The sequence below is a fragment of the Erpetoichthys calabaricus genome, chromosome 1 (assembly GCF_900747795.2).
Source record: "Erpetoichthys calabaricus chromosome 1, fErpCal1.3, whole genome shotgun sequence".
NCBI lineage: Eukaryota > Metazoa > Chordata > Cladistia > Polypteriformes > Polypteridae > Erpetoichthys > Erpetoichthys calabaricus.
In genome coordinates, this window is record NC_041394.2 from 119276364 (window position 1) to 119291588 (window position 15225).

The following is a 15225-nucleotide window of genomic DNA, read 5'->3' on the forward strand; positions in this document are numbered from 1 at the left end:
TAGCTTGCACACGATATTTCATGTAGAAGCTGGGTTTTACTTCTGAACAGTTTGCTTCTATGTTTTGGAATAAGTTGAGGTGTTATCAAGTCAATATAATTGACATTATCTTTTTATTAAATGTGAATACCTGAAAGAACTGTTTACTTCTCTTAATATTCTTATTAGATTGGACTGGATTGTTATTTTTAACTGGTTCTTTAGTTATCCCTTATCCCTTTATCTATCTATCTATCTATCTATCTATCTATCTATCTATCTATCTATCTATCTATCTATCTATCTATCTATCTATCTATCTGTCTGTCTGTCTGTCTGTCTGTCTGTCTGTCTGTCTGTCTGTCTGTCTGTCTGACTGTCTGTCTGTCTGTCTGTCTGTCTGTCTAATAAAAAAGGCTAACATAATAAATGTGTTGTGATTTAGAACATGTTATCCATGGTTATGTGTACACTTTTTTGAATATTTCAGTTTCCTGTCATTAGTATAAAGGCTGTTAACAAATCAAATGTGTATGAGTGTCTTGTCATACTACGCTGGTTTAAATCTTAACTAGTGCCAAACACTTCCAGGAGCTTGGAAATACTTAATATTAACTTTCAAAATATCTTTCAGGCAACTGAAAAATCATTAAAGAAAAAACAGGAAAAAGAACTTGAGGAGCAAGATAACATGGCTGAAATTTCAAATGTTCTCCAAGGAGACTTGATTTCAGAAAACCCCGATCAAGCCATCAGTGCATTTGGACCACATCGTGTTATTCCCGATCGGTGGAAAGGGATGAACTCAGCACAGCTTCAAGAGATACGGAACACTTGGGAGAAGCAAATCCATGAGAAACAGGTAATTGCTTTTCCTTTTCTAACTAATTTTAATCATTTAAAAATCAATTTGATTTTTTTACTTTTCAATCCATTGTTTGCTAATGTTTCCATTATTTTAAATGGTTTGTAACACCATCAGTTGCCTCACAGAGTATTTATCAAAATAATGAAAAATACAAATAAAAATACAAGTAAAGTTGTTTAGAAATATTTCTATTTCCACATTTATAGGGATCCAGGACCTATCATGGTGGTAGCAGGCATACGGCTGTTATTCATTTACAGTGGAACCTCGGTTTGCGAGTATAATTCGTTCCGGAAACGTGCTTGTAATCCAAAGCATTCGTATATCAAAGCGAATTTCCCCATAAGAAATAATGGAAACTCAGATAATTCGTTTCACAACCCACAAATATTTATATTAAAATGGTTAATAAAAAAAATATAAAGTAAAAATACGTAAAACAAGTTAAACCTGCACTTTACCTTTGAAAAGAATCGTGGCTGGTGTGAGGGAGATGAGAGAGAGGAGAGGAGGAGGAGGAGAGTTATTGTTTAGCATGACTTTCACTCTAACTAACGGAATCCCTGCTACTGTATGTTTTGGCTCACTGGAATCTCTTTCTTTTCTTGCGACTTTAACAAGGAAATCTATCCAATGACAGTTGCTTTTGCCTGAAGAGTCACTACACTTGGACACAAAATTAAAAAAATGCTTTACGCACTGTAAGGTTTCTAAACCCTTTTGGGATTCCCCCCCCCCATTGGGAAAACACGCGAAAGAGCGTCCTGAAGCAACCGCAGGCTCCTAGTGCTGTAGCAGTTCGCCATAAAAAGATTGCGGTCAAGCTATAAGCACCTGCTGTCGATGGGTGATGCAAGGAACATTATAAATGCAAGAACACAGTATTACTTGGCCACTAATCTGGTCTCGACCCTGCCTGATTGCTGTGTCTCTGTATAGGACAGCACTAGATCCTGCTACAATAATAACCGTGCTGTTCCTGTTTCACGCTGAATAAAGCTGGTTTTGCTGAGACTCAGCCTCGTGTTTTGGGGTGCATGACAGGGACTCACATGTTACAACACACACATGGTCACAATGCTATAGTAAACAGTATATGCTCATACGGATGTTGACTATATGAGTGAGGCACGCCTACTGAGAACGAGCATGGGAGATGCTACCCACAATCCCCACGTGACGTTCGGCGGACAAAGCATATACTGTACGTACTACTCGTATTGCAAGACCTCGCTCAATTATCAAGTTAAAGTTTATTAAATATTTTAGCTCATCTTGTAAAACACTCGCAAACCAAGTTACTCGCTACTACTGTATATGGTAGCAGGCATATGGCTGTTATTCATTTATAATTCCTGTGTCACTAACAAAAGGACATACAAAATAAATAAACACAAGTAATTACTGAAGGAGAAACACTATAAGGCATGTACTCTAATACCAAGTAAAGTGGGTCTTAAAAGGAGCCTGGAACCTGAGAGCATTAAGGCAATCATAATTAGGTTTGTCAGTCAAAAGGCAGGCATCTCCATCTGGCGGGGAATCCTAAAACCATGGGAAATGTCAATGTGCTCGAAACTGTAAGGGGACAAATGGCACACCACCCTTTGATACAATGTGAGTATCTAAGCATGCTCAAAATTACACCTTTCCACTGTTACATACGTAGAACTATGTGCTGAAAACTATCATGAGAACACAGAACCCAACAAAAATGATTGGGTTCCACTTCAAGCACTGCTAAGGAGACCATCATAATGAAACTTTCAATGTGTCCTCTGTTGTGCTCTTTTTCTGCCTACTGTGCCCTGTTGTAGTTATCCGAGTTTCTCCATCCATCCATTTTCCAACCCGCTGAATCCGAACACAGGGTCACGGGGGTCTGCTGGAGCCAATCACAGCCAACACAGGGCACAAGGCAGGATATCCGGGTTTCTGGCAACTCCAATCTTATTTTTTATTTCTAAATCACAAATCAGAAAATTAGCATGTGATGTTATATTTGCATGCATTTAATGTATTTACATATTACATTAATTGTAACATTCTGGGTAGACAACTGTTTTGGAAGTGGGAGCATTTTTACATAGTTGCTTATTTATCAGAAGGACAGATACGTCATTTTTGTTTGAGTATTATGGTAACAATGAGTCATATTTAAAAAATAACCGCGACAACAGAAAGTAATTAGAAGTAGGGTATATAAAACACATGTTTTCATATCATTTTACAATATTATGTTGTTACAAACTGTGCCAAAATAGGCTTGTGGTGGTTTAGTAGCTGAGTCCAAATAAGTAGATGTAAAAATGGCATTGATTGATGTCCTATTGCCTGTCAAGGGTCTATGTCTAACTAGATAATATCTCTCTATATATAAAAAAAAACCTGGAAAGGAAATTTCCAGGGCGATGATACGTGATCTTCTCGGAAGTTCTCGGAAGACATTTAAAAGACATGCGAGACAAAAAAGACTGGCCACGGAGCGTCTCGCGGGGACCGTAAACATGAGACTTGGTGCCAAGAGATTGTCCCAGGCCCGTGTTGTGGAGACGTGGAACATGAGATTCTTGAAAGACACTCCCTTCTTATCAAATAAGAGCACAGCCAGCGGTAGCACACACAGATCCTGTGCTCTCAGCAAAGAAGAAAGAGCAGCGTGGAGAAAAGAGACCTTTGGGAGAGAAAAAAGGCAGATAAAAGATTATGAAAGCAGTGGAATTATAAAGGCTCAAACAAACGATGGCACAATAAACATGCACAGAAAGGTACAGAATATGAAAGCAGTAAAATTCGAAAGTATTGTAGCGTCCCAGACAAATTGAAGCCTTTGTTTTAAGTCACTGTTAGGTCCGATTGAGGGAGTGTGGAATACAGCACTTACACAATTATGGACCATACTTTATGAGATTCTGTGGTCCCGCAACAGTTAAAGCAACGATTCCAAAGAAGAAAAAAAAAAAGCTTTTAAAAATGTACGAGGGGGGACCCAAAAATAACCGGAAATATTTTTAAAACGTGTTTAATTTAATTTTCTGTACAAACTACAATTAGTCTCCTTCAAAGTACTCTCCATTGGCAGAAATACACTTATCTAACCGTTTGTTCGATTGTTCGAAACATTTTTTAAATTCGTCTGAAGTAATGCCCATTAATGCTCTGGTCGTTTCTTGTTTTACCTCTTCGATGTCAGCAAAACGCCTTCCTTTCAAGTCTTTTTTCATCCGAGGGGACAAAAAGAAATCACACGGAGCTAAATCTGGTGAGTAGGGTGGGTGGTTCAGGGTTGTCATACCATTTCTTGCCAAAAATTGGCGAATGCTGAGAGCAGTGTGAGATGGAGCGTTGTCATGATGAAAGAACCAATCGCCCGACTCCCACAAATCAGGGTGTTTCCTTCTCACACTGTTGCGCAACCTACTTTTACAAAAAAATTCACTGAACACAAGCACAACCTTCCAGACTGATGGCACTTGGCAGACTGACTTGTGAGGAGTGTAACTAGATCGCCCTAGCGGCCCAACTACGTACTACAAGTACCAACCTAACAACAACAAAATTTCCGGTTATTTTTGGGTCCCCCCTCGTATATCCGATTAAACAAATACGGGGTTGGCGAGCGATGCGAGCAGGGTGCGGAGCCCCCTAGTTTCTTAAAACATAAAGCTTTTAAGGAAATTCCCAAAGGAGAGTTCAAATCTCTGTTGAAGTCTGCCCATGAACACACAAGCAGCTAAGGTGACTGCGAGCTCCCGGGTGCACATTCCTGATTCTGCTGGCATTTCAATAACTTGTACTGGGAATTTGTTTTGCCATCAGGAGTTTCTACCAGATATGTGAAAAAGGAAAATATACTGTACAAGTTGAATTCACCACTCTACAGTAGCTAAATGAATTCTGGTTGCATAGATTACTTTTAAATAGACAATTTAGAACTTCAAAATTTCAAAAAATTTGGCTTATTCAAGATATGTCAACAAAAACTGAACTTTCCTGACAAATTTCTAATTTTACTGAATTTGTTCAACTGCAAGCTGAGTTTTTTCATGTGAACAGACAGACAGACATAAGTTACAATGCCAATGGGTGCTTTTGTATTTTACAAGCTTATTGTTATAATAATAGAATTTAAGAGATTGTAAGCTAATTTGTTTGTAGTCCAGTTTAAATTTACCAGTTAATTTAACACACTGTGATATGGCAGTAAAACCCACAGAAAATAAGCAGAACTTACAAAGTCCACAATGGAAGTGCTTCTAGATGAAGTAAATATAACTGTGCTCTGCTAGAAGCTCAAATCAAGTTCTTCAGCCTTTTAACTGGAGAATAGCAAGTTTACATTTTCTTATTTGGCTAGTGCTTTTATCTAAGGTGACTTACAATATTTATGATAAAACTGGTTACATTTCTCTTGGTTTTCCAATTGGAGCACAGACAGGTGAAGTGACATACTGTCAGTAGCAGGATTTGAACCCACAACCACAGGGTTTTTAAGTCCAAAGCCTTAACCACTACACCACACTTACAAGTTTTCAATGAGCACACTAAAATAAAAGCAGAAATGCTCATACATGACAAACAGGTTCTTTCTTTTTAGCTCTTCTCTAAAATGTGTAAGAATATCTACACTATTTTAAAAGCATTTGCAAACCTGATTAGTCCAATTCAGGGTTGTGGAGCCTAACCTGGCTGCAGTAAGCAGCCTAAGATGGGGTGTCAGTCCATCGGTGGGCCCACTTCTGTATAATTTGGACATAGTCAGTTAATACAGCATGCCTGTCTCTGGGGATGTGGAGGAGTATCAGTAACCAATGGACGTGGCATACCGACATGGGAACAATATGTAAAAACAACAGAGTCAACTACTAGGGCTGAGATCGGAACCCAGGGCACTGCACTGTAGGAAAGCAACATTAACTACTGTCCAGTTGGCAAGGGGTTTTTTAATTTCGGAATTAATATTTTTTAGATATGTTTTCAATAACATTTGAATTGTTCAGTTTAAACTTTGTTTTTTTTCTACTTCACTGAGAGACTTGCTGCACATGTGCATTTATGTTTGGTTACAATTAGATGGGCTTTGAAGCAAATCAGATGGGTCTAAGCAGGCAAAACATTGGTTTGATTGATCAGCATCCAGAAAATGCAGTAAATAACCTTCATATTAAAATCTGAGGCTTTGTGCAGATGTCAGAATTTAATTCAAACTTTTATGCAAAAACATGGTTTGGAGTACTGCTGTATTTGACTGTAAACTGAGAATCCATTTAGCAACAGAATCAGTTTACTAACCTAACCGCAATGAACAAATATATTTGGAGTGCACTAATTTCTTCGTATTTTTTTTAACAGGATTGCTTAATCTAAATCCATGTTGCCTATTTCATGGTTTGGAAGTTTCAAATTGAAGCTGTAACTGTTTTTTGCTTTAAGCAGGAAGGCATCAGCTAACTCTATTGCTCTGAGTCCAGGAACAGAAAAATCTATACACTAGTTAAAACTTTGGTGCTGAAAACCAAAAAAGGAAACTAGAAATGTGACCATTTTTTTGTGTGCCACAGCTGTTGGGGCAGTGCCATGGGGTGGCCTTGTGGGGGCTTAAGCCACTAGTAGAAATGCTAGAGCCATCGCATCTCTTAAAGAAAAAACACAAAAAATAATATTGTTTGGTTACTACAGGCACAATTAAACATAAGTGTTTTCTAACACATTTTGAAGCAAATGTTATTTTATTCATTTTAAATGTAATTATATTTGACTTTAAAATGAACGCTTTGCCTGGAGTGCATCATTTGTCCTTAGCCATTTTTTTCAGACCTCCTCTGAACTATTTCTGAACATATTGATTCAAACTCATTTTAAACTAGTTTGATAATAATAATAAAAAGATGCATAAAATGAAAGCAATTTCCTTGAATTGTACACTGAACATTGTACACTGTAAGCACTGATTTGGGACTGTATAAAGTACATCTCAAAAAGTATATCAGAACAACAAAGTTTGCTATTCTATCATAATACAATGTCTAACACATGAGTGACAGCTAGGCTTGTTCAATATGATGATTTGATTATTTCTGTAAGATTTTGGTTTGCCATTATATGATATAACTATTTTTCTGTTTTATCTAATACAAAAACAGCTTGTTTAAATGAGGTAGCATGCATGTCACAATGTTGTTATGACCGTCATCTGCTGTGCCAGAGCAACTACCAGAAAATGTCAAGGAGAAAGTCGTGGTAGGCATTGCTGTTCACCTATTAAGGCTACCCTATTAAGTTAGTGAATTAATTTGATTCACCACTCACATTTAATCCATCCCCTAGGATCCAGGCCTGGCACAATCTGTTGGCTGGGGTTGGGGGTCCCCTTTGAAAAAATCACAATTTTATATACAGTACTGTATGTCGCTACCATGGTGCATGTTTAATTACACATCCTTCCAGTTGTATAATAATTATACATTAGCCAGCACACAAATCACAATTCACTTTACTTGCTGATAATTCATACTGTATAAACACTTTGTCTACAAACAAAACATCCATCCATCCATCAATTATCCAACCCGCTATTTCCTAACTATAGGGTCACAGGGGTCTGCTGGAGCCAATCCCAGCCAACACAGGGTGCAAGGCAGGAAACAAACCCCGGGCAGGGTGCCAGCCCACCACAGGGCACACACACACACCCACACACCGAGCACACACTAGGGACAATTTAGGATTGCCAATCCACCTAACCTGCATGTCTTTGGACTGTGGGAGGAAACCTGAGCACGCAGACATGGGGAGAACATCCAAACTCCACGTAGGGAGGACCCGGGAAGCGAACCCGGGTCTCCTAACTGTGAGGTAGCAGCGCCACCAATGCCTCCCCAAACAAAACATACTGAAAAAAATGCACATTTAAAATAAAGTGGTGCAATATTGCCATTCTACTTTGTTGCATTTGTTTTCACCATATTAAATAATATGTTTTTGGCAAAACATTTGCAAAATGGCTACTAACAAACAGCACAGTGTTTTCTGGGATTTGCTTTGTAGTTTACAAGCTACCCAAAAGCCATGGGTTTGATTCAAGTTGGGAATCATAAGTGAACAATAATTTTACAACTTTTTCAGGGGTCCGAGTGAACAAGAATTACGCCACTCCTACATAGATAATGACTTATTGCAAACTTTAATGTATGATCTTTGCTGTTGCCGTTAGTGAGCCATTAAAATGTCTGTGCTAAGGTGCATATGAAAAAAGAAAATCTGGAAAAAAAAACCAAAATAAATATTACAAATAAGAATAATAATCTTTATGAGGTTCAGTTTTCTGTGACTATAATTTAATTTGTTGAATGTACAGAAGGACAAAAACTAATTCATGTTTAATATTCTGTTTACATATAGGAATCGCATTAAAATGAATTATTCAAAGACACAATGAGTACATTTTAATATAAATGTATTCAGTTTTGGTGTGTTGTTGCACAAAGGTATGAATTTCTGTATTGTACTTGTATGATGAACAAGAGAATCTTAAGTGAGTGAGAACTCTGCGACTCATTCTTGTGTAATGATTTAATCCAAGCTTGAAAGTATCATAAACTAGATGTCTCATGTGGCTCCGCCAATGTAGTAGTGAAACAGGACAAACTTTAAAAATCAATTAAAAAAAATGTAATAATTTGTATTGAAAATAATTTATATTGATGGCTTTCATATACAAGGCCCATTTGATATACAATTTTTTTTTTTTGCCATCAGGGTGAGAATGTAGCTGAACTTAGGTACGATGTAACATCAAACATTACCACTGTATCTGATCGTATTCAGCTCTGCATCCCCCACTTGGGCAGAAGAGCACATGGTTATGATATCTCTGCCATTGAGCTGGTACCGTATCTCTCTCTTCAAAATGTCAAACATTACTCTCTAACGATCTCTAGATGATAATGTCTGCTGTTCAAACAGGTATCGCTAGCTAAGCAGAGACAAGGTATGCTCCAACACATGTCGAGAGGTACAGCGACTCAAACGGATGGTGGCATGTGAGTGAGGAGGGCCGCGCCCGGTTCCCTACACCTGAGGTCCCGCCTCACACTCCCCTCGGCCTGCAGCCTGTCTTTCGGATTCACACAAATAAATCGGTGCCATAACTAAACTATAATACTTAGCGCAATGAAAGTAGTCACAAAATCAACAGAAATGTTCAAGCAAATTATAGGAAAAAACCCGATCTAAATCCGTTAAGTAGTTCTCTCATGAAAAGCAGACTGACATACAGACAGACAGACGTTGGATTTTATATAGAGAGAGAGATAAACAAGAATCATGAGAATTATACAGTAAATCAGACATATGTTTTAAACATCTATATGTAAAATAAAAAATGATAACATCACATGAGCTTTTGAGCTCTACTGTTGCGCTCTGCTGAACTGATTTCCTTCATTCATGTGAATCAATTCATATGATTTTCTAAAAGGATTCATTCAAAATGAACCATCATCAAGCTTCATGAATCGTCCAGCTTTAGGGAGAACGCCACAGCTTAAGGAGTCAATATTATAAAAAAAATAAAAAAATTAAATAGGCAAAGTGGTTACAACAGACTTGTGTAACTATAATTTGAGGGATGGGATTTTAAGCTCAAAGTTAAAGCAATACTGTAATGAAATGCACATAACCATTGTTTAAATAAATCATTTACAACTGACAAATGCTGGAATGCAGATTATATTGTGTGCCTTCTCTGCATATCACAATTACCTACTTAAAGACACTGCTCCCTACTATTTTGGATGTCTGCTTTTGAGGGTTTAACAGTAACCACAAACCTTAAGACAGTATGTATTGAACATGGCGAGCTAAGTCCAAGCTTTGGAACAGAACTGACAAGTTGATCTTCTCCGGAGTTCTGCCTGTGCCACATGCCATTCCAGGTAACACAGAAGGGGTGAGCAGGCATTAATCATGATGTAGGATAGAAGGGTATAGTGTTATGGGGCATTGGCAGTCCTGTAGAAAAAAATGGGACCTGTTCTGCCATGATGAGATACGTTTGAACAGATAGGGTAACAATGTATTGGGGAGGCATATGAGTTGGTTAGTTGAGGATTATTTAAAACAGGGAAAGGGAGGTAGGGTAGGACAGTCCAAGTTTAGAACTATGGCAAAGTACTTAGAATTGATTTAATTAAACACTCTTTATCTGCACCATTTATGAAGCCATGCATTTCTCTTCAAGAAAAACAAGTCTTGTTTAAATACTGTATTACACTTTTTTTTAATTGAACAGAGCAAATGAAATGGGAGAGCTGCTCGTATGGCTTATTCTGTAATTAAGTGACAAAACAGGGGAGTTTCATTAAATCAGAGAACTATCATCAAATGTTAAATGTTAACATTTAACATTATACATAGTTATTGTCTGTTTTTCACCTGCATTATTATCATTCTTTAATTTAATATTATTTATTGTATCAGTATGCTGCTGCTGAAGAATGTGAATTTCCCATTGGGATTAATAAAGTATCTATCTATCTATCTATCTATCTATCTATCTATCTATCTATCTATCTATCTATCTATCTATCTATCTATCTATCTATCTATCTATCTATCTATCTATCTATCTATCTATCTATCTATCAAAATTAATTACTGTTGTATGTTCAATATGTATTTACTATGAAGGTTATGCCATCATTATAAAAATGCAAATGTCTGGCATCAGCATTTATATGATCTGCTATACTGCTTTTAGTCTCTCACATTAATTTGACAGAAGCTTCCAACCATTTCCTTTTGTTGAGTTGCGCTGTATTCCTACAGAGGTCCAAGGACAAAGAGAAAAACCATGTGCATGAATGGGACCAGCGACGGATCAGCAGTGATCGTGCTGCAGTGCTCATGGAGCGTCATCAGATGCGACTCAACAAAGAACTCCGCAAAGCTATGGATGACTCCAATAAACATCTCTCTGTAGAGCAAAAGGCTCAGTAAGTGTCAAGAATACAACCTTGCTTTGAAAATTCAGTTGACCTGTAGATTCACCATCTTTCCAAAGTCCAATATTCTTGAAATTACTCAGCAAATAAGCTTTTATTTCTTTTGTTTTAATAACAAAATGCTGAAAAAAAGTTATAAAGTACAAATATTATTAGAAATGGGAAAGAATATAAATATTTTTAAATTCTAAAACATCAAAATACCTGTCCTTAGGGCTAAGCACAGATAATTGTAAGCAAATAGAAAAAGATAACATTCTCATTAGGAAGACATGGCAATAGGCTTTTTTTGTGCAAGATCTGAGTAGACTCTTCAAAAAAGATTTACTTCATTGCGTCTATCCTCACCAAGTGTTTTATTCAGCTTATTTGTTTATTTTAGATGTACTCGGGCTATCAATCTGATTTTTTTTGTCATCTACTACTTTTTAAAAGTATTGTGAACTGCCAATGCTGTAGACTATGTAACATTTAAAATCATAACCCAAACAAAGCATAAATAACCACTAGTGTCTCAGGATAAATAATTTCATCATTTGGGAATTATTAAAGGTAATGTGCTAGTGTGCTATTTTTGAATCCCCTAACTGCAGCCAGCTCCAAGAAACTTTCATTAGATGCCCCAATACACTAATCGGCCATTTCATGAGGTACTCATGCTTAATTGAGAGTTTCTCCCATGTTTGTCCTCAGAAAAGCTTGATGTATCAGGCCACGGACTCAACAAGATGTCAAAACACATCACTGGGATAGTCTCTCGTAGTGATTGCATGGCCTTATGGGGGCTTTGACGAACCTTTGAATTGGCATGGGTTAGAGGAAAATTGGATTCACACAGGGACGGTGCATTGGGTGAGGCAACAAGGCGATTTCTTCAGCGGGGTATTTTCATATAACTTTTTTTTTTTCCTTATATAATAAAAACACAAAGGAATTAAGTGCGTACCTATAGAATTATACAGTATATCCTGGAAAAAGCTAGAAAAAAGTGTCTATTGAAAAAATTACTTGAAAAATTCGTATTGGCTGTGTTTGACTGTACAAGTCAATTGAGACTACATTCATACATTTCAGACTGCAGTTACTGTAAGTGTGCAAGTGACTCACATCCGATGACTGTGTACTGATATCTGTCCTGAATCTGCAAAACTAATAAAAAATTAATAAAACAGAAAGGTGTGACCCAACAAACAAAGATGAATACCAGCTGCTACATGATGAATTCTTTACAGTGCACACAATGGCAAGTGCCCAAAGATGCCTGGAATGGAATCATCTCTGAGTCTGTCTGCAAGACAAAAATATGCGCTTGAGACATTGTAGACAAAATGTGGCAACTGAGTTGTATTGACATTCTTTCTTCTTTTTTTTAATTTTTGCATTTCACATTTCTGTTAAAAGATTGAATGCATGTCAATCCTTAAACAGCAATATATACAAGGATCGATAAGGCAATTCTGTATTTAACCCACCAGCCTGCTAAGTAAGTTACACTTATAATGATTATACCATTATAATTTTACTATACAGCCCTATAAACCGTAATCATATAAATGACTGGCTGTCCCCTGCAGCTCCACCCACGTAGAAGTGAAACAGGACAAACTTTAAAAATCAATAAACAAACAGGTGTTGCTAGCTAAGCAAAGGCAAGTTACACTCTAAAACGTGGCAACAAGTAGACCGACTCGAACAGAGAATGGTGTGTGAGTGAGGAGGGCCCCATCCAGCTCCCTCCTCCTGACATCACGCTTCCCCCTCCCCTCGGCCTGCAGCCTCAGTTTCGGATTAGCAAAAATATATCGCTTCTGCAAGCAAACTATAATTCTTAGCGTGATTAGAGAAGTCGCAAAATCAACGGGAATATTCAAGCAAATTATGTAAAAAACCCAATCTAAATCCGTTAAGTAGTTCTCTCATGAAAAGCAGACAGACAGACAGACAGACAGACAATTTTATATACAGTATAGAGAGAGATAATTAGGCCCAAACTAATCTGAATAGCCTAATATTTATACAAAATTCAATTAAAGTACAATTATTAGTGAAAATCATTTACCCGTGATTCCTGTTTCCCATATCTTTGCCAGTAAATGCAAATAAAGCAAAATTACCATCCAATCAATGCTCAGCATCAGTTTTTCCAGGTAAGGAGAATGTTTTTGTCACATACCAGGAGCAGGATGATAATCAAGTCATTGATGGTGAGGTTCTACAGAGGCCACGATTTGTGGAGTTTTAATGCAAGAATTGCTGATTATGCCATTTTGTAACATTTTGTTAGTTTCTGGTATCTGTTTATGGTGACATACTATCTGTTAAATAATAATAATACATTTTATTTATATAGCGCCTTTCCCATGCTCAAGGCACTTAATAAAAGTTCACACCGTGCTTGTTTTTTAAAATGGCAGGCATCTATTTGCTTGCTGGACAGTTTAAAACTGCCACTGCATTTACAGAGGTGTGCAGGAAGAGAGGTAACAGCCGAGTTTTGTTTCACATTCAGTTTCATATTATTCATTTGTATTGTTTTTAATGCCCATTTTGTGCTTTATCATTTTAACGCAAATCTTAATGGATATTATTTTTTTTTTGTCTGATCTGCACAGAATGTACTGTATCGCAAAGCCTGTATAAAGATACATGTTGTATGTTTATTAAGTGCATCATTTCAGGCCTTATACAGAGATGGTAAGGTTCTGGGAAATGGCCAGCAAAATGTGTCCTTCCCTTTGGTGGCATTTTTTAATGTGCTGCCACTGGATTCACCAGACCAGAAAATATTTGTTGTATTCTCCATTGTTTAATTTTGTTATTCCTTAGGCCAAAGCAACATCACCTTCTAGTTTTTCACTGATTACACTGGAACTGGGTTGTGTTGTTTCCTACCATGCCCCATTTGTGACAAGGTACTTAGGGTTGCACAGGCTCATATGTTCTAAAAAGTTACTAAAGTTATTTGATTGTGTGTTTTTCTGCATTCAGTTAAAGGAAGAGGCCATGTGCACCTAATGAATCAGCCATTCGGTGTATTTTGTGCTGGCTCATGACAATGTAATACTGTGTCATTCAAGTGTGTCTTATTTATTATACTTTGTAGTTTATTTCTGGCCAAGTTTTTTGAAACATGCAGACCAAATTCTAATAATAAGTAACTGTATAGTATCAACCATTGTTAGCTACAGCAAGTCAATACACTGGTTAACCCTGTCTGTTTTCTTGCAGAAATTACCAACCTCTTTTGGAGTGTGCATTCCTAGAACAAGTAGTACGGGGACATCGTTAAACCGGCAGAATTCTTGAAGACTCACTTACAAGGAGAGACCTACATCACTGAATTACACACGTCAGCTCAGTCTGACACTTTGGGATACCCATGAAGACATTTCTTTGTTTGGTCATTGCACTCTTGCAATCGCATCTGTGTTTACCACTGGTTTGTTTAATTTCAGTGCAATTTTCTATCCTAAAATACATTATGTTTCAGAACTAGAAAGTAAATAATGAATTAATACATAGTGTGTGTGTGTGTGTGCTTATATAAATACAGATCAATAAATACCCAGACACAAATATACGTATTCACACTCACATACATACATACGAGCATATACATACAGTGTCAAGTCAAGTCAAGTTGGGGAGCATGCACTGGTACAGTGCGTTGCTTCACCCACTACATGTCGAAACAGCTCGGGATCCTGGATGGCAACCCCCCAGGCAGACACGCGGTCCAGTCCTCCCCTCTGGAAATGACCCTCTATCTGTCGCAGCCAGGTGTTACGTGGGCGACCCCTTGGCCTGGTCCAGCCACTTGGGTCCCCATCAATGAGGATATTACGAGCTGGATCACCCTCGGGGAAATGCGCCACATGGTCGTAGTACTGTAACTGATGCTCTCTCACAATGCAGGTAATGTGCTTCATTCGATATATACAGTATATATATATATATATATTATAATTCTGATATGATCACTACTTTTTTATGATACTGTAATATGCATATATATATATATATATATATATATATATTATATATCCATCCATCCATTTTCCAACCCGCTGAATCCTAACTACAGGGTCACGGGGGTCTGCTGGAGCCAATCCCAGCCAACACAGGGCACAAGGCAGGAACCAATCCTGGGCAGGGTGCCAACCCACCGCAGATATATATATATATATATATATATATATATATATATATATATATATATATATATATATATATATAATATATATATCATAAAAAGGTAATGATCATATTGGAATTACAGTGAATCACTCGACAATACTGAAGTGCATGGTACCATAACTAGTATGTCCGTTTGTGATTTCATTCCTGAATGAAAAGTGACATCATCTGCCTCCA

General features: G+C 37.3%; 1 protein-coding gene across 1 annotated transcript in view; it reads left to right on the forward strand.

Moving 5' to 3' along the window:
* The window catches only part of ribc2 (RIB43A domain with coiled-coils 2), a 35171-nt gene extending 20799 nt beyond the window's left edge, over window positions 1–14372 (forward strand). The window contains exons 5-7 of the mRNA XM_028793925.2: window positions 614–841; window positions 10676–10842; window positions 14080–14372. Of these exons, the coding sequence (XP_028649758.1) occupies window positions 614–841; window positions 10676–10842; window positions 14080–14140 (456 nt within the window). The 3' untranslated portion in view covers window positions 14141–14372. The remainder of the gene's footprint in view (window positions 1–613; window positions 842–10675; window positions 10843–14079) is intronic.
* The last annotated feature ends 853 nt before the right edge of the window (window positions 14373–15225 follow it).